Here is a 26,135-nt window from a genome sequence, read left to right as displayed (position 1 = left end):
ACAACTGAGCAGAGAAATAGCACAGTTTTAAAATAAATTATTCAAATCAATTTTTTGTACTATCAAATAAGTGCATCGCAATAATTTCCTACGTAAGTGTACCGCTATGAACAAAAAATAGTAAGACTTTGTTCTAAAATTGAAAATTCTAAATTTATTATTTAAAATCTTTGTCGTCCCTTTCAATTAACAAAAAGGGTTTCCCCGGAGCAGTCGTGTTAGTTTCTTTTTTAAATAGCCAGAAGTCACACCTAGCTAAATCAGGCCAATACTGTGGTTGCGGTACGATATTGGTTGGAAATTTGGCGAAAAACTCACGCAGAATCAATGCAGACGGTGCATCGTGTTGCAAAAACCAAGCGTTGTCGGCCCATAATTCCGTTCTCTTTTTACGAATAGCTTCGCGTAAACGACGCATAACACTCAAATAGTATTCCTTGTTGACTGTTCGGCCAGTCGCAGGAATTCAGAGTGCACCACTCCTCCGTAATCGGGGAAAACTGTCAATATAACCTTGATTTTATTGCTGCTTTGGCGTAATTTTTCGGCTTCGGCTCATCTTTGCTACAATGTTCGGCAGATTGGTCGCCTGTTTCCAGGTCGTAAGCATAGTCCCAAGACTCATCGTCAGTAGTAAAACGTTTCATGACATTCCTGGTAATCGGAAAGCATTGTTTCACCGATGTTATCGCGACGCTGATTTTCGAAAAAATTTGTGTGAGTGACTTTGGAACCAATCGTGCACTTTTCTTAGGCCCGAATAATCGTTTAACATATGTAGTTGTTACTGAGCCTATCGAAAAAACCTCAAGGCTGATTCTTTTAAATCTTCTAGAAGAGATTATAGCTGCAGTTATTTGAGTATAGCGTATTCAGTAGACTTGTACGACTGAGACTAGGCGTCTCAACGATGCTTAGTTTTTTGGATGAAGACGTTAAAAAAAACCAAGCAATTTGGAAAAATGGCTTACACACTGGATTTATTACTGTTCTGAGTGCTTGAAAAAAAAATAAAACTTTAAATGTTTCCAAAATTTTTTTTGAATTCCGCAGGAGCGGCCTATTGGGTTTTTCCGTGGCCAGACCATACTATTAATAATAACGTCGTCCATGACAGAACATAATTGTCAGATAATGATGGAAGCAGTTAAGTTTTTTATAATATTTTCAACCTTTTAAGCCCTTCGGCTGGTTCATAAACTCACTTTGTTCGATTACTACCTTTTGTTTCTGAGATTTTTAAATTTAGATCAAGCTATGAAACTTGGTAAAAATAAGTCTTGAAAACGAGTAAAGAAAGGCTTCGTTCGTTAACCCTATAGGTATAATGGACGTTTTGGTGAAGTAGATATCGATAGCATTATTACTAAGCTGAAATTAAGTTCTGTTGTTTCACATGAATGGCGGCAGAAGTCCAAAATCCTTTTAATCTATAAAACCCGATCAAATGATTTTATTGTAGCTAAACGCATCATGAGATTGTCTCCGCGAAACTAAATGATGATCTATTTCGAGGTTTCCTACTTCTCTCTAAAGAAAAAACACAGAGACTTCAATTTTATCCATCCGTTAAGTCCAATTTTTGATTAGCCGTTCGAGCTTTTCGACTGTTAACTGGCGAATGAAATGCGTGTTGTTTTGTTCCAAGACTTGAATAGAAGCGGGAGTGCTCGTATAAACTTTAGACATATCCTCACAGAAAAAATTCTAATGGTGTGATATCACATGATCTTGGCGGCAAATCGACTGGCCCAAAACGTGAAATTGTCAACTTGTCGATTGTTGTATTGGTATAATAATTTATTAATTTTGGCGTATGCTGTATATAATCAATTTAAGTACAATACTGGTTTCTTAATAACTCAAACTATTTTACAAACTTAAGTTATAAAGAATTACTAATTAATACGTATAAAATATCAGTAATCACCTTTTAAAAAATATTTTAAAATATCTGAGTTTGTTATGTCTTTTGAGTTGTTGTACTATCTGTTGGAGGTCTCTCAGCTTCTCTATTTTTCACTCGTCGTTCGAAAATGTAAATAAGTCTATTTTGAAGAACAGATGTAATTATATTAGTATATGCAAATATTACATAATAAACGTTAAAGAATGCGAAAATATCTTTTCTAACTTACATCATAACGCAGAAGCACTCCACATGCAATCCTGTGCTGATAAAATTATAGAGTCCAGGATAAAAGTCCAAGGTACYATTGTAGACGAGTGTATAKAGAGGCGCAGAAAGCAATGRTGAAAGTGTTTGCAGACATGACGCCACCGAATAAATTTTCCCTAAAAAGATGTGGAACAACTTGTTAGAACATCTCTATTGTTTTTCAAAGTTTTCTGTGATTTTATACCAATTTCATTTGGTGACACTGCTAATGAAACGATTGATTGCAACATTGGGCCCAATATGCCGGCCATTAGTCCAAAGGATGAGGCCATATACATTTGCCAGAACTGCTGAGCCAAACCACGAATTAGACTGTCCAAAATACAACCAAATAAGCCCATTAAAGCAATCCCCGAAAATGATATTTTTAAGAACTAAAATAAAATAATTATTATAAGTGCAATAAAAATGTTCATTCGTATAATTTACATTTCTGAACAGGCCGAAAGCAACCGCACTACCCATCATTTTAATTGTGATGTCAACAGCATTGTAGTAGGTAAACTCTTCCAAGGTAGTGTTGAACTTGTTGCGCAAGAATAGATAGAAGACGCCGAGTTCTCCCACTGCATGTTTGAATATATGAAATGTATTCGATTGTATATATCACATATTAAATAATACCCAAATGCAGGGTTTCCAAAAATTGAATAAATTTTTCAGATAGCAATTTTTTGATTCCCGAAAATCTTAATTAATTAATTAGTCTGATTAGAGTCCCAATATCGGATTGAAAAAAAAACCAAAAAGCTATAATACGCTTCACATATACCAAATATGTCTTACAAGAATTAGATTTTGATCGGTCAGTTTGTGTGGCAGCTAAGTATATGCTTTGGACTATTACCCATGTTAAATTTGTTGGAAAAATTAAAAAGTTTAAACAAACCCCAAAGAGACATTGTTAGCAAAATACCAGACAATCAGCCGGCTGGGCATTAATTACGCTGCCCCAATATGGTCACCGGGATGCAGCAGAACGCAGATGGCGACCGAGAAGGAGATAAAGATCGATTAGAATACCTTACTCCGTACTATAACAGGAAGTGTTGATGTCTCCCATCGAACATCCTTCTAGAGAAGCCCACATGTTTCCTAAAAAGTAGCATAATATCTCTTCAATCAAGTTCTGCTGATATGTTTTCACAGAAACCATCCGTGTAGGCATCTGCTTGAAGCGGAGCCACCTCCTAGGAACATCAGGAAGGCATTCCTTCAACATATCAATGAACTATATAGTATATAACAATATGCGGACAAAATTCTCAGCTCAACTAACTGGGCTTACCGTTAAGTGATTTCGGTGACAGTTAACTTAATGCTTTCCCCAAAAGCTGGGTTGACTAATCTTTACAACAACATTAACCTATGCTTATATCGTTCAGTTCAGTCTTACTATCTTAATATCACGTTTCATTGCTGTACTCAAACCATTTGGTGCCATCAATGAAACTACTTATCTCCTGCTCTTGCTTTTTGTTGATACACATTCAAGGTTTGAGATTTGATAAATTCCAAAAATCCGATTTTTGGTTTTGTGATAGTCCTCCTTTCGAGTTTGTTACGGTGCGTACTATTGTAGGGCATAGCCCTTTTAGCGCATGTTTTGTAACACACACGCCTGTACATACTTTTCCTGGACCTATGTATATAATAAGTCTTTAGTTTTTGTTTTGTCATAATTTTAGCATATCAGTTACGATATTCTGCATTTGGTTGTAGATTTTCATCTATTTTGCTCTACTTATTCACCGTATAAAATGTAAACAAAAGCCTTCGTGACCGCAAGTGTAAGCAAAGGTTGTTGACTTGGCTAAATGTGAGCAACGTTGTGAACTTAGCTAAATATACACAAAGGTCTGTGACCCCTAAAATGTAAACTAAAGAGTCCATGACCTCATCATATGTAAACAAAAGGATCCATGGAATGTGAACAGCAGAATCAGTGATCAGAAATGTTGACTTGGCTAAATGTAAACAAAGATTGTTGACTCGGCTAAATGTAAAAATAAGGTTAGTCATCTCATAAAATGTAAACAACGAGGTCATTGACATCATAAAGTATCAGTAAAGGGCTCATTGACCACCATCTAATCGATCGATCGGAAAAAAGCTATACAAAGAAGAAAATTTAAACCCAATGGATATTATTTCAAATTATTATTGCAAGGCGATCATAAAAGGATCCCTCTTCTTTTACTGGAAGAACTATCACCCAAAAAATGAAAAAAAAAAAAAATGTGAAAATTGTAATTCTTAAACGCATAATTGGAATAAAACATAAATCTAGCTTTTACGTAAATATTTTTAACCCTACATTTAGTATTTATGTATGTCTAAAATACGCATTCTCTACTCACTAAAAGCGAAATTTGACACAATCAAAATTGAAATTGTACAAGCAATGATGGCTCGTCCATAATTCGGACGCCGTATCGTACAAGTCTTCACAAGATCTTTGATTAAACGCACATCAAAAAAGTGTTTTGCTTTATGCTAAAAAATATAAGTAAGGCAGAAAGTAAAAAATTAATATTTGAAATTAATAAACGGCTTTGTTACTCACCGTAAAGGTGGTTTCTTCGACGTCTAAACTCTCGCCAATGAAAAACCAAACATACATCAAAGCGATGAATACGAGTGCAGCTGATACAGCGCAGACTATTGTGGTATTTGTTAGACGCAACAAGTAACTACTACCTATATTGCCAATTACTACACCCACACCCATTGACATATTTATGAAGAACATTCTAAAATAATAAAATAATAAAGTCAGTAAAATCATAGGGTTCCATGTCATTTTCGTCTACTCACCGCTTTGCTTTATTTTCCATATCTGTTACATCAGATATGTAACAGAACACAATTGTTATTATAGCGGAGGCGCCGCCAACGAGCATAGACGGTATACTAGCCAAGAGATAGAACCAGGGATTTAGTGATAGAACTTGAGAAAAGCTAAATAAGATCATGGTTATAACCTGTCCAAGAAACGTAGCTATTTAATTAAATTGAATTATTAAAATCTTTTTCCAAAATGGCTATTTTTGTTTTTTGATATTACCGGTAAAGGTGGCCAACAACACGGGTCGACGTCCGAACTTATCCGACCAGGGTCCCACAAATAGTATTAGAATTCCCGGCCATACATTATTCAATATAGAGCTGACCATAGTAATTTTGGCAACATAAGGTTGTATACTTTTCTCGATTATCTGAAAAATATAAAGTTTAGATTGTATAATGTTTCAAAAAAATGTAAAGTAAGTTCTGTTAAAAGTTCAGGCTGTTATAAAAATGAAACTATGGTACATTTTTTAATTGAGATAATTTTATTTAAAAATATATATAATAAATGAGTGACTTGCACAATTTTATACGAAATGGTAATCTTTTTCTTCGCACAAATTTCTACAGGTCATGTTCTCTAACCCTGACCACAAGCTTTAGTCCAATGAATTCAAATTTTAATTTCCATAATTTTGTTTCTAAGCCACTGCTAAGTGGGGTTTGCTTTCTGTGCTGTAGCAGAATCTTTCCAATGCTCTCCATCAAAGTTAATATTGCCTTATATAACATCCTGCTGGTACACTTTTATTCCAGTGTAACGGTACTCGCAGAGCTGGAGCATTTTCATTCATTCGGACGATATGACCTAGCCAACGTAGCCGCTGCCTCTTAATTCGCTGAGCTATGTCAATGTTGTCGCAAAGGACCATAATTTATATCTTTCACCCGTGGCGACCAGCTTGTCAAGCCCTTCGTATTCACGCATTTTGGTTTCTCTCTCTTTTTGTCTGCAAATGTGTCTCGCTTCCCTCTTCAACAGCGACACGGTACTCTAGCTGTTCTGTTGCACTTTCCTAAAGCCGTTTGCAGCCGTGCGGAAAGAGCTTTAAATGCCGTCTCACAGTTTCTTTATACCGATTCGCTGATGAGTGCAGGAGGGCAAGTCGAACAGAAAAGCGTTTGGCTGTCTGTTGTGACTGCAGCTTCGCGTCGTCGAACCTTCCAAGTATTTGTTGACGCGCGTTCTTTGCTATACAGAGCCAGATGCGTATCTTCGCTGCAATAAGATAGTCGGCCGAGTCAGTGCTATTACATTGGATCGTACGTACGTCTAAATCACTGGAGACGTGCCTTCCGTCTGTCAAAATATGATCGATATGGTAGATGGTTTTTCGATCCGAAGACACCCAGCTTGATAAAATTTCCTATGCTGAAATATACCCATATTTCAAGCCACGGTGAAGTCGATCAGCCTCAATTCATTTGGGGATGTTTCAACACAGAGTCAGAATTGAAGTTGTGTCACATTTTCATTTTAAAGTTCTCGTATCCCAAACTCAGCGCACAACCCTGGGGATGGCTGTTTCGACTTCTTACTTTAGCTCGGCTTTAAACGGATGTTTTTTGGTTACCCATTCTTGGTCTAAAACCGGAAATCGTTGTTTATGACCACTCCCAAGTGAATGACGTTCAGAGAACTTTCCTCATTTGCGTGAACACATAGCTCCATTCACATAAATTATTACAGTCATTATGACAGCTGGATGTTGGTAACGGATTTGGAACTTGTTGTTTTGCTTATTAAAAACTTTTTCAAAAGTGAACATTTCTTCAACTGTAATTTTTGCTTCTAGCGAGTTGTCCGAAGACTACGAGGTGACCAATAGTAGGCTTTTATGTGGAGATCATCTGGAATAAGTCTTAACATAAATCTCTCCGATATACCCATTTCCCTTGACATAAGTTTCTGTTTTTTGTCACAAATGAATACGTTCGAAGTAAACGATCAATAGTGCGGTACGCAACCTTTTCGTAATATTAGGTTTTTCGAAAAGTTCGTGGGTGCACATTTGGGCTGTAGGTCGGCAGCGAAAGCGTTCGGATGTCGGCTTTGGTTAGGTAGCTGTTCACAAGAAAGACGGTGTGAGCCGGCGCGTTGTCGTGGTGCAACTTCCAATTAGCTGCAATGTTTTGTCGGACCCCATTGGCCTTTCGTTTGAGTCTCTTGAGGACTTCCTCGTAAAACTTAGCGTTGACGGTTTGTCCAGAAGAAACAAATTCATGGTGAACGATGGCTTTGTTGTCAAAAAAGTCAATGAGCATCGTTTTCACTCAGGATTTGTTCATTCTTCCGGTCTTCATAAGCGACCTCTTCCCGGCCCTCCAAAAAGGCCTGGTGCCACCAAAACACGTCACTTCTGGCTGAAGCAACATCTGGGTAAGCCTGCTTGATCATATCAAACTTCTCTGTTGCAGATTTATCGAATTTCACACAGAATTTAATCGCGTAACTCTGCTCTAATGAACGCTGCATTTTCGGCTTGTACCACTCACAGAAACATTTCGTGCGTAAATGTTTGTCCTTACTCTCCAGGTGCTCTGAGACTACGAACCAGCCTCTCGTTCGTTAGCTAGTAACGCCCTCTACCGAATACAGTCGGTGCGCGCATGCTCTTAAGTACAGTCGTGACGGAAAAAAATCAGTCCTATTACTCTCTGGACAAACCCTCTATGAACTAATGATCCTACAGACTAAACTGAGTATAAACTAAGTAACACCTGTCAAAGAGACCAACTCCGAAAAACTATTGCCTCATTGAAAATCATACACCTAAAAATTTTCTCCCTTTACATAAATATTATAATTAAAATAACAAAGAGAGCTCGGGCACTTCAAAGCGCTCGGGTGAAACTTTAAACGCGTTTTTCTCAAAACTATGTTTTTTGAACTAGTGACAACTGTAACTCGAAAATCGCTCAGTAGATTTTAATGAAATTTATACAGCTTTTAGAATACATAATAAACTTGGGCCTGATCGAAGGATTTTTTTTTCAAAAATCTCGATTTTTTTTTAAACCAATTAACTGTTGACTTTTTCTCAAACATTTAGATAAAAATTCCCTGAGGCCGCCATTTTATTAATTTTTGAAAAAAAAAAAAAAATCCTTCGATCAGGCGCAGGATTATCTATTTACAAAACATTTTTTTTTTTGTCCAATTGATTTTAAATAAATCTCCAGGGACATATGGTTGTCACCGTAAGTAACTTTATTTGTAACTGGGTCAACACAAACAACTATAACTTTGGAAATGATTTTTTTTTTTTTTTTTGAAATTTTCGTGACTTCAAGTCAACACATTGCATTATCATCGTGATTAGCAAAATCATTCATGGTTTAGATAAGCGAACAAAAGAAATAAACGAAAATACTTGTAATCATATAGTCGATAAGAACGTTTTAATAAAAACTGAACGCCGCAGTTATAGACTAATGATTTCATATCTGAGCGCCACTTAATCGACAATGTATTCAAAACATTCCGCACACAAACAAGATAAGATGTAAGTCCTACATTGTTGTTGTATTGAAGCTTTATACTCATTCCCGATATAATTTTTTGATCATTTCTTACCTTTGCCACGTCAGTTTTGGGGATAATACCGCGCAGTGGTTCACAATCTGTCTCATTGTAGTGATAGACGGCGACACAAGTTTGATAAAGTTCTTGATTCAACATAACCGAGTCCGATAAAATGATCGAGAAAAATATCAGAAATACCGGCAATTCTAAAAATAAAATGCGCCTACGCACTTTAGACTTTGACCCTGGTTTAAGCGGGTCTTTCGCTGAGAAGCCCTCATCTGTATGTTCTTTCTCGTTCGGATTGGTGGTTGCCATATAAGCAGGTGGTAAGCAATTCCCCTCAGTATCGAATCTGAGTTGTTCAAAAGATATGCCAATACCTTTGTGTATATCGAGTCCACCACTTTCTTTGTGGTCCGCCATTTTTCGACTAGAATTCGTTCGCTTTGGAAAGCTATAGTAAATTTTTTAGCTTAGGGTTTCGATTATAATATCCTGGCTTTAATTTTTATATCATTGAAACTATTTTGCAAAGATCTCGTTAGTCCCCTTTTATGTGGTTTGTTAGCTTTTTCACAATATCGTTTATGTTTGTTTTCGTTTTCACGCACCGCCGCGGTACACTTAGTATACTTGTACCTCCGTTCACATATCAAAACATACTGATTACCAATCGACAAGAAAGCTAAGAGTATCTTAGGATGTAATAAAACATAATTGTAGGCGATGACGACTTTATAATGAGAGAAAAAATCGTATGTACTTCTGATGTTTGAGTTTATACTAAAATCTAGTCGTAATGTTTGTACGGAGTATATTACGGCTGCATTCCGCACATATAATAGTTATTTCTTTAAGCAACCCTCCTCTGTTTCCGTAGATTTACTTTATATGCTCTTGAATTCGGCAGATTATGTGTGTCTACAGAGAATAATAGTCTAGTTCACCTAACAGTTGTTTGTGTCATCTAAAACTAATCGAGATGGACAACTAGAACCAAAAGATTACATTTAAAACGGGATCATATTTTTAATTGTACATGCATTTTTCGCCTTTTTTTTTCTTTCCAACACTTGGAAGAGAGCCTTCTATCTTAAACGTCTTAATGCATTGAGTACAATCCAACGCCCTGTTTAATATTTCGATAGATTCGCTTGGTTTTTCTGCATATTTGCTTCTAAGCACTTCTAACTCCTCAAATTCACACTAATTAAAAACATTGTCCAGCAAAATATCTCATTCCACTCCTGAATGTATGGTTGTCTATACAGTACAACCTAAAGAATTAAAATTAAAAATTACCTGCCGTGTTGTTGAAACAATTTACAAAATCGGCAAACCTGATGGTTTAGTTTATTAAACAGTTCAACTGCAAACTCCATTTGTTGCTGAACGTCTGAGTTCATATTTTCTTTCAGTATGATCCCTTGGTTGCATAAGTGGTATAACATTTGGAGGAAAAAACATTGCAATTACATTTAAATCTTCGGTTTTAGGCTCCATTTCAGCATTGTCGATTAGGTCGACTCGACGAGTTGAAATCCGCATATCTGTCTATCTGTTTGTTCGTCTGTAAACTGTATCTTGAGTCGTAATAAGGCACAGGGCATCGCATTAAATTTTTTTCTGTAAGTTGGTAGTACTGTTAGTGACATCTATGCTAAATTTCACGTCAAAACATTTGTTAGTATTTGAGATACGCGTCGTTTTGTAAGGCTCTAAAAATGAATTCTTCGATTTTGTCTGCATTTAGTGAACAAAGAACCATCTCATCTGCATTGGTTATTCGTGATCATTTCGCCACATTTTCAACTAATCTGCAACTAGGGATGGATAGATTGTTTGAAGGATCGATTCTCGATTCCGATTATTTTTTTATATTTTTCGATTCTGAGAATCGATTAATCGAGCGCAAGAATCGATTTTAAATTAAAAGGACAAAAATGTATTTATTAATATCAATTAAAACACTAAAAAAGGTAAAAACAATTATATTTTTTGGTCTACAAATAATGTACCAAGAACACTACATTTCATATAAATTTTTTTTTTTCAAAATTCTAGTTGCTTAAACGAGTTTAATAAAACAAGTTTTTAAATAAATTTAAAATAAGTAAAAGAACAATAAGCTAATTGTCAGTTTAAGAAAACCATACATTTTCCGAGACAGATCTTAAAAACAGAAGCATATTTAAAATTTATTTGTAGCTTAAATGCTAACACAACACCCTAATTACCATGAAAGTAGCAAAAAAAAAGTTGAGTATATGTATGCAAACAAAACAAAGGTTTATTACTGTATATACTGAGGTATGTATATTTTGAAACTAGTCACTTAATTAATAGTAAAGTCGAATGTCAAGAATCGATTCTTAATCGACTTCGACTACTGAAGATCGATTCCGAAAAATCGATTATTTTACGAGAAAACTGGATTCTCGAGTAGAACCGGAATCGAGTTTACCATACCTAGCCGCAATCACCGCATATTTAACTTCGTGTAACATCTGGCTATTCAGCAAACTCACATGACTACTCCGAGGACACCGTTTCGACTCAATTGAGGATATAAAAGCTAAATCGAAGAATGCTCTGATGGCTATCACGACGGAGGACTTTTCTAAGTGCTATAATGTCTGGAAAATTCGTTGGCATAAGTGAGTTGCAGCGGGAGGAGATTACAATAAAATTTGAGATGAAATGGACAAAATCACACTAGTACAATATGTAATTACTTGCATTCCAATCCTTTGGTTGTTAAAGCTGAATGACTTTCCCGGTCTTTGTTTTTAGTAGGTACGTTGCAAGAGTATAAACGGTTCGGAAACACCCTAACTTAGCCCTTCCTTGCTTGTTTTGACTTTTGGTTATCAATGAGGCAATACTTTGTATAATGAATAACATTTATAACAGACTGACTCAGTCCGGGACAATTTCCGAAAACCCGGCAAATTGGTTACCAAAATAATGGTTCGCGACGTATTGCGCGCTGCATCCAGTATTCGGTCGAAATAGTCGTCCGGAGTACATAATTCGAGCAACCAAGGATCAGTTTCGCATCACGTTTACTTTAAGAGATAATGTGCACCCTCAGAGCGCATTATACAGTATGTGCGCTCCTAAGACGCTAGCGCTTCTGTGGAGCAAAGTATAGTAAAGCAACCAAATAAGTCAACCTGTTGTCGCACGCATCGGCTGGAGCTGTGCTCACCCTCTTTATCGAACATTTTACGTAAATATCCTTATTTGCAGGCTTACAAAATTCAACAAGAATTGAAGCCAACCGACCGACAACCGCGTCGCACGTTCGATGAATGGGTCCAAAATGATATGACCACCGATTCTGAGTTTCACAAGAAAATTTTGTTCTGTAATGAAGCTGGCTTTCGGTTGAAAGGGCACCCTATCATTCACAAAAAATCACTCTAGCATATACATACATAGTGTGCTCTATCGGTAGAGGAAATCTTTGGTTCATATTTCTTTAAAAAATTCGGTCATAATGTTACAGTCAATAGGGAACGCCATAGAACCATGATTATAGATTTTTTTGTGCCAGAATAGGTGGATGTTGATATGGACGACGTTTATTTCAAACAAGATGGTGCTACATACCATACAGCTAACAAAATAATCAAACAAATGGTTTGCCGTCAGATTCAATACTCTTCCCAAAAAATTTTACTTTCTTTTCTCAATGTTCTTTAACAAAATTCATCCGCGCTCTTATGTTTTTGGACTCATATGTGTTCATATGTTTTCGCCTCGTTTATAGGGATGCAAACATCGATGGTTCAATTTATCCATGTTTTTTCAAACAACATCGGCCATTGAAACATCATCACATTTTTGAACTTTCTAACGTATTTTATTAGTGAGCATAAAAAGCTTATTTCAGAACCATAAATAAGTGAAATACAGTAGTACGCTTTTAATTGATATATATTTTAGCTACCTATTAAAACCTTTTCTCAATAAATGAAAGATATAAATAGTTTTTGCACAAACAACAAATTATTTATTTAAAACAGAATTTAAAAATAACAATTTTCCTGTCAAGCGATTTCTTTGCTCCAGCTTTAGAAAACAGTCGTTCCCTAGGGACTGATGTGGCCACAATGGACAAATATTTGGAAGCTTATTTATACAATTCCTGTATTGTTAGTGTATTACTACATTTTTTATATCATCCCACATTTCTGTTGGATTCTGATTGACGGAAGCAACAGCTGATCCAAGATACATTTGCACTTCAACTTCCGTTGTTCTAATAGCAGATAAATTGGAAAACTTACATTTCATATTTTGGTGGGCCAACTGTTTATGATGGCTCCAAATATCAAACGGGTTTTCTGTTCTCATCCGAAAATTCCGACGTACTAACGCCATTATTTGAATTCTTTATGAAACTCTTTAAATTCAAAACTGTTTTGTTTTTAGGCAGTGCATCCTTAAAAAGCAGAAATTTGAATCTCGGATCCAATACAGTAACCAACGCCAGAGCTGAATTAAATTCAAGTTTGTCAAATTTCTTATTCATGTTCATTTGCAGTTCACTTTTTAGCTCCCCTACAATAGCGCCTTGAGCTGAAATTTTTGTCAGAGCTTCAGTTAAACAGCTTACTAACGGTATAACCTTGCTAACGGTAATGTACTTATTAGCCGAAATCTCTGTGGACACAATTTCAAAACACTTTAATAATTCAATCACCTCCTTAATATTGTTCAGCTCGGAGGCATTAACCATAGAGGGTGCTTCTCGGCGAGTGAGCAGTACGTCACTTAAAATAGGGGCTAACTGGACAAATGTCTCTAACATATAAAAACATGAATTCCATCGCGTTCTTACGTCAAGAAACATTTCCTTGATATTACTTGTAGAAGCCCCGGTGTATATTGGTTTACTCCGCTATTTATCTTTTAATAAACTTAACAATGTCGCGCACCTTAGTTATCAAAGCTGATACTTCCGTGGACTTATCTATTGATTGCGTTACAACCAAATTAAGCGTGTGTGCGAAGCCGGGTATTATTATTTTTTCGCCAAACAAGCTTCCATTTAATTTTATCATGGTTGAATTATTATCAGTTACACAAGCAGAAACTTTATTTTTGGAAACCTTGCACTCGTTGAAAAGTTTAAACATAGTTTCTTCTAAATAAGCTGCTGTATGACTTTCGTGCAGTTCGATTACGCCTAATGTCTCACTCAACAAACGTAAATTGTCCAAAAAATTAATTGTTACCCCAAGGAATGACTGATTTTTCATGGTCTCCGTCCATATGTTATACGTTAAGCAATAACTGTCGCACTTACGAATATACTGTTTGAAAATTGAAGACAGCGCTACATATTTTTCATCCACTCGTAATTTTATTGTTTCTCTACTTGGAACTTTAAAAAGCGGAATCAGTTCTTTCATCATCTGCAGAAAACCTTTTCCTTCTACAGTGGAAAACGGCTTCTTGTCCATTATAATATATTTCACAATTGCTTCAGTAATTTTCCTTGATTTAAGGCCATCTTGGTAACAAATACTTTTGACCTGCTCAAAAAAGTCTTTCACATTAGCTTGGATCAGCGCTGGCAACTGATCCGATTTATTTTGCAGTACTGACGGAGTGTATGTACTAGGGGACGATTCAATACATGCAGTCTTCTTATTACTATTGTCGGATAACTCACTTGACGCTGTCTTCGCAGCGGTTGGTGATATGTTAATTATTTCAGAAATTGTTCGCTGTTTTGGTTCCGAGTGCGGCGTAGTTTTGGAGGAGCATTCTGCATTATCAACTTGATCGAGTAATACCTTTTTATGTACATTCACAACGTGACAGCGAAGATTCGAGGTGTTAACTGATATTTTTAATTTCTTCTTGCAGAGTTTGCATGTGGCGGAAGCATCTGAATTTCTTATAAAGAAGACCTTGCTTTTTAAAAATCTGAAATTTGCAGCATTTTGAAAATCTGAAATATTACGTACGTACATATTTAAACGTCTAAACGAAATTATTTACATATATTGGTTGTCAAAAAAGTCTTGCGGTATTTTTATTGAATTTTCAATAGTTCATAAAATTTTTTTTTTATGACTCATGCCCAGCTCTTGACCGATGCTACGGCTGCTACTATGCCGGTCTCTTTCGACCAATTCAGCGATTTTATAGCAATTTTCGACGACAGGCCTTCCGGAGCTTGGCGCATCTTCGACCACCTCTACACCAAAACGAAAGCGTTGAAACCATCGTTGTGCTGTGGAAATGGAAATTGTATCGGGTCCATAAACTGCACAAATTTTATTGGCGGCTTGAGATGCATTTTTGCCTTTATTGTAGTAGTACTGTAAAATATGCCGTATTTTCTCTTTATTTTGCTACATGTTTGAGACGCTATAACTCACGAACGACTTAAAAGAAACTACAATAAAACACGTGTTAGCGCGTGAAATGAGCTTTCGAAAAAGGTATAGCATGACCCGATGCAATGAATAAAACTAGAACTACGCGCTCTCAGCGCCAACTAGCGGAAATACCGCAAGACTTTTTTGACTAATATTTATATTCACTACACCTGTAATATATTGTGCTTGACAACAGCTGAATTCGAAACAAAATTTATATTAAACGCTCAAAAACTACTTCTAACACACATAGCACGAAATAGAATGTCACACAAAATGTATTTTCGATTTTTGGTAAAACTTATTTCGAATTAATTCATAAGCGCATTCTCAGTATTATTCAAGTGCACATTCAACCAACGAATTCTCCGTATTTTAACACAAAACACAAGACGTTTCGAAGCAGATGTTTTAGCATTAATACCGATAAAAAGTGCTACAAAGATGTGGAGTAAAATTTAAAAAAAATTTTGACAAAAACATCGATGTTTCAGAAACATCTTTGGCTTTGTACAAGTCCACTGGATACGCAAAACCTTTGGCAAATTAGATTTTTGCCGTTTTGTGTAGATCAAAAGACATTCTTTTTTTTTCAGAGTACAATGAAAATCAGCATCATCTTAACTTTGTAAATTGTGGAAGTTAAGATATACTTACACTAACTAAATATTTATTTTTGATATTGCCAGGTTCATGTTTCTCTTTCTGTTATTACTTACAAATAAATATGTCCCAGGTACTTACTTACTTACTTACCTTCTACATATTGGAAAGCAGTCTATATAATAAAAACCTTTTTCCATTTGCTTGTAAACTTTTTCGACATTCAAACAAACCATAAAAATCGATATATTTTGGTGTATATTTGTATATTAATTTGCGTACAATACTGTTTTCTTCATAACTAAAACTATTTTTCAAACTTAAGTTATAAAGAATTATTAATTAATATGTATAAAATATCAGTAATCACCTTTTAAAAAAGATTTTAAAATATCTGAGTTTGTTATGTCTTTTGAGTTGTTGTACTATCTGTTGGAGGTCTCTCAGCTTCTCTATTTTTCACTCGTCGTTCGAAAATGTAAATAAGTCTATTTTGAAGGGAAATTATATTAGTATAAGCAAATATTACATAATAAACGTTAAAGAATGCGAAAATATCTTTTCTAACTTACATCATAACGCAGAAGCACTCCACATGCAATCCTGTGCTGATAAAATTATAGAGTCCAGGATAAAAGTCCAAGGTACYATTGTAGACGAGTGTATAKAGAGGCGCAGAAAGCAATGRTGAAAGTGTTTGCAGACATGACGCCGCCGAATAAATTTTCCCTAAAAAGATGTGGAACAACTTGTTAAAACATCTCTATGGTTTTCAAAGTTTTCTGTGATTTTATACCAATTTCATTTGGTGACACTGCTAATGAAACGATTGATTGCAACATTGGCCCAGTTATGCCGGACATTAGTCCAAAGGATGCGGCCATATACATTTGCCAGAACTGCTGAGCTAAACCACGAGTTAGACTGTCCAAAATACAACCAAATAACCCCATCAAAGCAATCCCCGAAAATGATATTTTTAAGAACTAAAATAAAATTATTATTATAAGTGCAATAAAAACGTTCGTTCGTATAATTTACATTTCTGAACAGGCCGAAAGCAACCGCACTACCCATCATTTTAATTGTGATGTCAACAGCATTGTAGTAGGTAAACTCTTCCAAGGTAGTGTTGAACTTGTTGCGCAAGAATAGATAGAAGACGCCGAGTTCTCCCACTGCATGTTTGAATATATGAAATGTATTCGATTGTATATATCACATATTATTTTAAATAACACCTAAATGCAGAGTTTTTAAATAATGCATTGAAAAAATAATTGAATTAACGTATCAAATATTTTTTTGTATTCCCGGAAATCTTGATTTAAAAAAAAAGTCTTATAAAAAGGCTTGAAAATGTGAACAAAAGGGTCATTGACCTGTAAACAAGAGGTTCTGTGACCCAAAATTTAAACGAAGGTTCTGACCGTGGCGAAATGTAAGGCAAAGTTGTGGACTTGGCTAAATGAAAGTAAAAGGATAGTGACCTCATTAAATGTAAACAAAGAGGTCATTGACCGTTAAAATGTAAGAAGCGTCATTAACCCAAAGCGTTAACAAAGGTTCTCACCTTAGCGAAATTTAAGGAAGGTTGTGGACTTGGATAGATTTGTAAAAAGCGTTCTAGCTTTGATGCAATCGAAGTTAACGTTTTTTTTTATTATGTTTCGCAAATAAAAATTAAAAGAAAATGTTTTTGAAAGCAGTTAAACTGTGAGTAAAATCAGTTTCAATAATATTATTTTCTCTATTCAAACTACATACATACATATATTAAGTTTGAGCTGTGAAATTAAATAAACCGTCTGACAAGCAGAATAACAGATCTACGTATATCGAGTCATCTTAACCAACTTCATAACAGTAGATTATTTGATGACTCCATGGCATCACCATCTGATCGATCGACCGAAAAAGAAAGCTATACATACTTGTAGTAGAATATTAGGATATTATTTAAAATTATTTTAGGAAGACCATCATATATTGGGCTCTCTTCTTTTATCTATACCAAAGGAACTACCACCCAAAAAATTGTTTCCTACCAACCAATAGAATTGTCTTCCAACAAATTTTCTGACTTCGGGAAAAACTTCAAAATTTGTAATAAAAAATGTAAAATTTTAATTTTTTATCCCAACATCTTGGGTTAAAAAATCGATATTGAAAAAGTAATTATAATTACAAAATTGGAATTAAAAAAAGAAAAACTAATTTTTCAAACAATTTTTTAACCCTGCATTCAGTATAATGTATGTGTGTATAAAATACGCATTTTCTACTCACTCAGAGCGAAATTTGACACAATTAAAATTGAAATTGTACAAGCAATGATGGCTCGTCCATAATTCGGACGCCGTATCGTACAAGTCTTCACAAGATCTTTGATTAAACGCACATCAAAAAAGTGTTTTGCTTTATGCTAAAAAATATAAGTAAGGCAGAAAGTAAAAAATTAATATTTGAAATTAATAAACGGCTTTGTTACTCACCGTAAAGGTGGTTTCTTCGACGTCTAAACTCTCGCCAATGAAAAACCAAACATACATCAAAGCGATGAATACGAGTGCAGCTGACACAGCGCAGACTATTGTGGTATTTGTTAGACGCAACAAGTAACTACTACATATATTGCCAATTACTACACCCACACCCATTGACATATTTATGAAGAACATTCTAAAATAATAACATAATAAAGTCAGCAAAATCATAGGCTTCCATGTCATTTTCGTCTACTCACCGCTTTGCTTTATTTTCCATATCTGTTACATCAGATATGTAACAGAACACAATCGTTATTATAGTGGAGGTGCCGCCAACGAGCGTAGACGGTATACTAGCCAAGATATAGAACCAGGGATTTAGTGATAGCACTTGTGAAAAGCTAACTAAGATCGTGGTTATAACCTGTCCAAGAAACGTAGCTATTTAATTTAATTTAATGAAATTATTAAAATCTTTTTCCAAAATGACTATTTTTTTTTTTGATATTACCGGTAAAGATGGCCAATAGCACTGGTCGACGTCCGAACTTATCCGACCAGGGTCCCGTAAATAGTATTAGAATTCCCGGCCATACATTATTCAATATAGAACCGACCATAGTAATTTTGGCAACATAAGGTTGTATACTTTTTTCGATTATCTGAAAAGTATAAAGTTTATATTGTATAATGTTTCAAAGAAATGTAAAAGTTCAGGCTGTTATAAAAATGAAACTATGGTACATTTTTTAATTAAAATAATTTTATTTAAATATATATTATATGTGGGGATTTTCAATACATCATATTTTTCCCGCTCTTTTCACATTTCTCTTCAGTAAGATTTGCCATTTCATCATTGAAATATATAGGATCCAAAATCGAGTCGAAATTAATAAATTTTACTACCGCAGTTTGGAGTCATTGGAGGCTAAACTTTAAGAGCGCTACGTCCAATTTATGGTCGTCATAATCGTCCTGTTGGCTCAACAATTCAGCGTCTGGTGGAAAAATTTTAATCCCCAGGTACAGTAAAAATTGTTCCCCTGCCAGTGAGACAAAGAATTGCGCTTAGTGTCGAGAATATTGTAGGTGCTAGCGCAGCTTGTCATAATCGATTTATTGAAAACCAAGTTGTTCCTGTTATTTCACGAAATGACCCAGTAAATTGGCCGCCTCTGCCGTGCGATTTGACGCCGTTAAACTATTTTAATTATTTCCTGTGGCGCGAAGTCAAGTCTATGGTCTATGCCAACAAGACAGCGACGATTAATAAACTTCGTTCGAATATTGAACGTGAAATTGCAGCCGTATCGGTCGATTTATGCTTGAAAACCGCCGAAAACTGGCTTCACCTTCTGAACTTCTGCAAACGTGCCCATGGTGGCCATGCAAAACAAATCGATTTTCATTTACATATAATTTCCTTCACAGGAATAAATAATTTCATTGATATCTGTTGTGGAGGCGAAGTAGTTCGTAGTAAATAGTATTAAATGAATATGTACTTTAAATTACAACTATGTACCTCTTGCAACTCTGTATTCCTTTTCTATATTCTCTTTTGTTATATCCTTTTATAAACTGTAAAGACACGTTTATCCATATTGAATAAATTCAGTCGTTATTTAACCTTAAACCTTCTCGGATCATCAGGTTATGGGTCCAGAATCCCATAAGATCGCGAACGACTGGACGATATCGAATAAAAGTGAATTTAATTAAATGAAAATATAATTTGAGACTTCAGCATAATGGCTGGCATAGTAAGAATCGAGCCACTAAAAGCGGAAAATTACGATTCTTAGAAGCTGCAAATGCGCGTAATTTTAATAAAAAATGATTTGTGGAGAATACGCTGATTTCACAAAATTGTGTCCCACAGACGAGACAAAACTCTCCGAGTGGAAAAATGCTGACCAAAAGGCATCAGCGGACATTAAATTGGCGATAGCGCCATCAGAGCTAGGGCTGATTTCGGAGTGCAGAAGTGCACGTGATATTTGGATAAGGTTGGAGTCGACATTCCAAACAAAGCGGCCAGCTAGGAAAGCAACTTAAACGTGTAGCGTTGTCGCGTATGTCGTAAGACGAGAAAGTTCGAGAACACCTTAACAGGTTCTTCTATGCAGTAGCGAAGCTTAAAGAAAGAGACGTCGAAATTGGCGACGAGCTACTGTTAATTTTGTTATTGTACAGTTTGCCGGCGTCATACGAGACATCTATGTACATGTGCAGTTGAAACGCGAGATGAATTACGGAAGACGGACATTCTTCGTGTTAAAATTCTCGAAGAACACGAGTCGCGAAAGTCAAAAGAAGACAAAGTGGAAGACAATACCGTGCTTTACATAAAGAAAAAGCAAAGCCAATCGTATGTTGATCGTAATTCGTTAAATTCATAGAAAACAAAAAAGTGCTATCGGTGCGTGTGTGAGTGAAGAAACAAACGAAACGGCAAAAGTAGCTTTATGTTCAATAGAAAAAAACATTTTCCGTCCCTATAGCAAATATGAGATGGTGTTCGGACCGTGGCTGCATATCTCGTATGAGTGCGAATAAAAACATTTTTGAAAGTGTTAAACTAGTAAATGACGAATTAAGTTTGGCAAATAATTGCTCAACGAAGATAAGTGGTGTTGGTAAAGTGTGCACCACAGCAAACGTTCGCGGAAAACAAATTGACTTAGGCTTAGAAATCGTTTTACATGTGGCCGATTTGCTTACGAATTTGTTGTCTGTTGCTAAACTTACTGACAGTTGTTACCCAGTTAAATTCAAACAGAATGAAGCCATGATTATGAACAGAGATAATAAAGTTGAATGGAAACCGAACGAATTGGCAATTTGTATTATTTAAAAACTTCAAAAAATTTCTCAAATTTGGTAAATTTGGCAAATTATAAAAACAATATTGATCTGTGGCATTACAGAATGGGACACGTTAACGAACGCGATTTGAAATCAATGGCAAACGGTTCGGTATATGGTTTGAAATTTAAACAAACTGAAATACTCTCCGATTATGAAATTTGTGCAAGTAAAAAGCAAGTGCGTGCAACTTTTCCTAGATCAGATGGAAACAGAGTTAGCGACCTGCTAGAGATTGTACGCAGTGACGTGTGTAGACCAATGAGATGTGAGTCCCATGGCGGTGCGAAATATTTTTGTGACATTTATTGACGAAAAGTCAACGTGGTGTGAAATATTTTTCATAAAACAAAAATCACACGTACTCGATGTTTTTAAAGAATACAAAGCCAAAGTTGAGACATTCACGGGAAAGAAAATGAAAGCGTTGCAATCGGACAACGGGCGTAATAATGAATTTAATACATTTTTAAAAGAGTGCGGAATCAAACGTCGACTTACGGCACTGTATACTCCGCAGCAAAACGGTATGGCTGAACGTAAAAAACAGAACTCTCGTTGATATGGCCAGGTGCATGATGAACATGTGGGTGCACTACCATTATTTTGGCCTGAAGCGGTGAATACAGCGTGTTGTATACGAAATCGTTGTGTAACAAGAACAACGGGTGAAGTTCCATACCGGATATGGACCAAGAAGAATCCGACAGTGGCGTACATGAAAATATTTGGTACAATAGCATACGTTCTAAACAGAAATCCTTCAAAAGGAAAATTCGATTCGCGCGCTGTGCCATGTATATTTGTTGACTACTCATGTGAATCAAAAGCGTACCATTATAATAAGTCCTGATGTAAAGTTCATCGATAAATCTGCTTTTGATGGAACGTTTAAAGAATTTGAGCACGAAAATGAAAAAGACGTTGAATATGAAAATAAAATGCACGTTTTATTATAATAACAATACAGATAGCGAGGTCGAATGTGAGAATGAAGAGTCGGTAGACGCGTCTAATTGTGAGGTAGGTGTAGGTAGTAAACTACGTGGCAGAGGCCGACCATCGTATGTACGTAGGGGGCAAAGGCAGCGACCACGAAAAGTGTATCGCCAGTTAATCCCTAATAATAATTCAGAGGAGGAGGTTACTGATCCAGACGATTTCAACGAGTACAACGAAGCTCGTTTTATTATTCATGATCCACAAACCTTGGCAGAAGCATGAAGTGCGAGGACGCGTTTTTATGAGTAAAGGCGCTTGAAGACGAATTTTTGGCGCATATGAAAAAAAACTTGGCAAATAGTTGAAAAGCCTTTGAATCGTTAAGTAATTGGTAACAAATTTGTGTTCCGTAACAAAGATGAACATTTAAAGAAAGAAAGTTCGAMTGGTTGCAAAACGTTATGCTCAACGACTGGGGGAAGATTTTCACGAAGCTTCCTCTCCGATTGCACGGTCAACGTCAGTAATGCTCTTTACTGCACTGAGTACAGAGCTGGATCTCCAAATATATCAGATGGATGTGGACACAGCATATTTTAATGGAGATCTAGACGAAAACATCTGCATGGACGTTCCACATTTACTTATGAGGTCAACCTCACACCACCAGATTTCAACGAGGTCAACCTGTGGGCTTAAAAGGTTTGACAAAGTATAGTAGCGAAATACAACAAACAGCAAGAGAGTGGCAAGCCGCTCTATAACGAGAAAACCCCGTATGCCTAGTAAAGAAAGTATTGTATGGTTTGCGACAGTCAGGGTTAATGTGGTATCACAAATTATCAGCAACTCAAAACGAGATTGGGATTAAAATCAACAAAATTTTATCCATGTTTCTACGTACGGCGAGAAGGTGGTAACATTATGTTGGCCATTATATACGTAGATGATTTGTTATTAGCATCAAATAACGAAAGTTGGTTAAAAACAACGAAGAAAATGCTCTCGCAACATTTCGACATGAAAGATATCGGTTACGTAAATCGTTGTTTGGGTATGGATTTTCATCAGAATCTAGAGAAGGGCGAAATATTTATATCGCAGAAGACATACGCGGAATCAATAGTAAAGCAATTCGGAATGTTAGAGTGTAATCCTTCGAAAACACTAATATAAGTGAATTGCAAACTTACCATTTCTACAACAAAAAATGAGGCGATTATGGCAAAATATCCATACCAACGCTTAATCGGCGCTTTAATGTATTTAGCGATATCTACAAGACCAGATATAGCCTATTAGCCTATGTTGTAAATTTTATGAGTCAATTTAACAGCAACTACACTGAAGAGCATTGGAAGTCAGCAAAAAGAATTTTACGTTACGTCAAGGGCACAGCACAACAGGGTTTGCTGTATAAGAAGACAGGTGCAGATTTGTATGGTGTAGTCGATGCTGATTGGGGAGCAAATTCAACAGACAGACGATCGTATTCAGGTTTTGCATTTATATATACTGGGTGATCTATAAGTTGGGAAGCACGGAAGCAACGTACTGTTTCGCTTTCCAGTACTGAGTCAGAGTACATCGCCATAACTGAGGCGGCTAAGGAAGCCCTCTATTTAAAAGGCGCTTTGAACGAGGTGGGAATTGAGTGTGCCAGCGTAAAGTTATTCAACGATAACCAGAGTGCACAAAAGTTAGCAATATCTTCAAAATTGCACCTTCGGGCGAAACATATTGATGTACGGCATCATTTTATCCGAGACTGCGTACGAGATAAGGCAATTACACTAGAGTATATGTCAACACAGAAAATGCCAGCGGACATATTAACCAAGGGTCTTACGGAACTGAAGCATAGTAATTGTACATCAAGTTTGGGCCTTATCGAATGCAATCAAGAAGAAGAATAAGTTGTGGAGACGAAGTAGTTCGTAGTAAATAATATTAAATGAATATGTACTTTAAATTACAATTCTGTACCTCTTGCAACTCTGTATTCCTTTTCTATTTTCTCTTTTGTTATATTCTTTTATAAACTGTAAAGACATGTTTATCCATATTGAATAAATTCAGTCGTTATTTAACCTTAAACCTTCTCGGACCAAACCGTTTTTGTTTTATTTAAAAAAAAAACTTTTGTAGCACTCTTATTGAGAAACCCGTCAAATTTGTTCTCTTGTAAATAAATAAATAAATAATTATAATACTGTTACAATTTTAATGCGCATCACTGTAATTCGCAAAATGTTCACGCAGATAGAGCCATTTCGCTATTTTAACAGTGGTGAATAACTGGTTTTTAGACAATAGTCGGCAATGACAACAAATTTTGGCAATACTCAACAACAATAACATTGTCATTCGTACGACTGTAGTTTCGATACAAAAAACGTAAAAAATAAATTAAAAAGCCGATTATTAGCTGGGTGAATCCCAAAACGAATTTATCACAAAACAAAATTACTAATAATTAGTTACGCGAGTGGAATTCAAATTAAAGCTTTGTAGTTTCACTATGATGATTGATCTTTATTTAAATTGGAGCTATATGCTGTATTGAACCGATATCGGCGATTTTACTAAATTAGAAACTTTGTGGTTAGACAAGGTATAGTGCAAAGCTCCGAGGTTTCGGTCTTCCACGAAAGTTTTGAGGAAACTCGGAGAAGTTTAAAAGTGTTTCAGCGAACTTAAGCTTAGCTAGAGGTCGTCAGAGTGGAATTATTTCGAGAATAACTCCACCAATGCTTTCAAGTTTCGAATGTATTTATCTCTATTAATATATATTCACCAACGCTGTCACCTAAATGCCATATTAACTTATGAAAAACTCACCTGGGCTTCCTCAGTTTTAGGAATGATACCACGCAGCGGTTCACAATCGCTCTCGTTGTAGTGATAAACGGCCACACAAGTTTGATACAGTTCCTGATTGAGCATGACCGAACCGGATAACAAAAACGCGAGAAACAATAAAAATACCGGCAGTTCTAAGGACATAATTCGTCTGCGCGGCATACGTCTCGTTTGTGGCGTAAGCGGTTCGGTGGACGCGAATTCACCTGCTCGCAAGCCATCCGCGCTGGTGGTTGGCATATATGCAGGTGTTCTGAACTGGCCTTCTGCATCGTAAGTCTCCTGGTCGAATGATATATCGGTGCTAGCAGACGGCGGTGTCTCTGGTGTGGTTCTGTCGTCGTGCTTGGTCATTTTTTTTGTCGTCAAATATTTTTCTATTTAAGTTTATTATATTATATTTGGAAAACAGTTCATTTAAGGGAAAGTTGAAATTTACACTATTTAATCTTGTTTAAGAGGCCAATTGAGCTTCGTATGAGTGTTTTTATTAAATTATTATCTTTCTTTCTTTGTCTACACATAAAATTTATTATTTCGTGCAAAGATAAACAAAATTTTACACATTTATGCTTTTTGTTGTTGTTTTTTATGTGCGCTCGCTTAAGCACTTCGCGTTKCGTCGTTAGACATGTGTTAGCGATCAGCTGTTAAATACTACTGACTAACTTGTTTACTATGTTGAGGCTTCGAAGCTCTCTAGCTTGCTGGAGGGGCATGTTATGGGCTGGCAATCTAAGGCGCGATAATCAAGTAATTGTGCGTGTTGATATAAATGCATGTGTAGGCGTATATATGTATGTATGTATTTTTGCGAAACAGTTTTTAATCCGAAATTGATTTTTTTTCTTGGTCTTTTTGATTTTTTTGGTCTTCTGCTAAAGATTAGCAGTTCTTTATTTTTTTTTCTTCTGCTATTGTTCTCGTATTATGGTATGAAACCTTAACAAACATCTGTGTTTCTATTTTGCAACTTATGATTTTATGATTATGATTATGATCTTATGTGATCCATTTCAAGGTTCACTACTTGTTTAAATCATCCCTTGAGTAAAATTTTTCATGACTCGTTCGAACATTTCGACTGGTAAGTGGCGAATGACACATTTGATGTCTTGCTCCAAGGCCTGAATCGAAGTGGGATGTCTGTATACACTTTAAACTTTACATATCCCCACGGGAAAAGTCTAACGGCGTGATATAACACGATCTTGGGGGCCAATTGATCGGCCCAAAACGTGAAATTATCTGCTCACCAAAGTGTTCTCCCAATAAATGCATTAATTGGAGCGATTTGTGAAAAAAGGTCGCCCCCTTGTTAAAACCAAATGTCGCCGAGATCACGAGCTTCAATTGCAGACATCAAATAGTCGATTATCATGGCGGTCGCCATTGCCGGTTACCTTCAA

At 36.0% G+C, this 26,135-nt stretch overlaps 3 protein-coding genes across 3 annotated transcripts in view; 1 reads left to right on the top strand and 2 right to left on the bottom strand.

Moving 5' to 3' along the window:
* The window catches only part of LOC108969910, a 198,385-nt gene that overhangs the window by 8,320 nt on the left and 163,930 nt on the right, over positions 1-26,135 (top strand). The window lies entirely within an intron of this gene.
* LOC108969904 (proton-coupled folate transporter-like) lies at positions 1,856-9,186 on the bottom strand. Its single transcript, XM_018934893.1, has 9 exons — positions 8,607-9,186; positions 5,247-5,397; positions 4,997-5,180; positions 4,746-4,932; positions 4,540-4,675; positions 2,609-2,745; positions 2,364-2,553; positions 2,139-2,295; positions 1,856-2,048 (listed from the first exon to the last, which is right to left on the bottom strand). Exons 1-9 carry the CDS (start codon positions 8,979-8,981, stop codon positions 1,964-1,966), a joined length of 1,602 nt encoding a protein of 533 aa, XP_018790438.1. The 5' UTR covers positions 8,982-9,186; the 3' UTR covers positions 1,856-1,963.
* On the bottom strand, positions 15,828-25,367 carry LOC108969903 (proton-coupled folate transporter-like). Its single transcript, XM_018934892.1, has 9 exons — positions 24,706-25,367; positions 18,563-18,713; positions 18,309-18,492; positions 18,058-18,244; positions 17,852-17,987; positions 16,604-16,740; positions 16,359-16,548; positions 16,135-16,291; positions 15,828-16,050 (listed from the first exon to the last, which is right to left on the bottom strand). The coding sequence occupies exons 1-9, from the start codon at positions 25,078-25,080 to the stop codon at positions 15,966-15,968; spliced, it is 1,602 nt and encodes a 533-aa protein (XP_018790437.1). The 5' UTR covers positions 25,081-25,367; the 3' UTR covers positions 15,828-15,965.

The sequence above is a fragment of the Bactrocera latifrons genome, unplaced genomic scaffold (assembly GCF_001853355.1).
Source record: "Bactrocera latifrons isolate USDA-ARS-PBARC rearing strain unplaced genomic scaffold, ASM185335v1 scaffold_27, whole genome shotgun sequence".
Taxonomy (NCBI): Eukaryota; Metazoa; Arthropoda; class Insecta; order Diptera; family Tephritidae; genus Bactrocera; species Bactrocera latifrons.
This window is presented reverse-complemented; position numbering and strand designations above follow the sequence as displayed.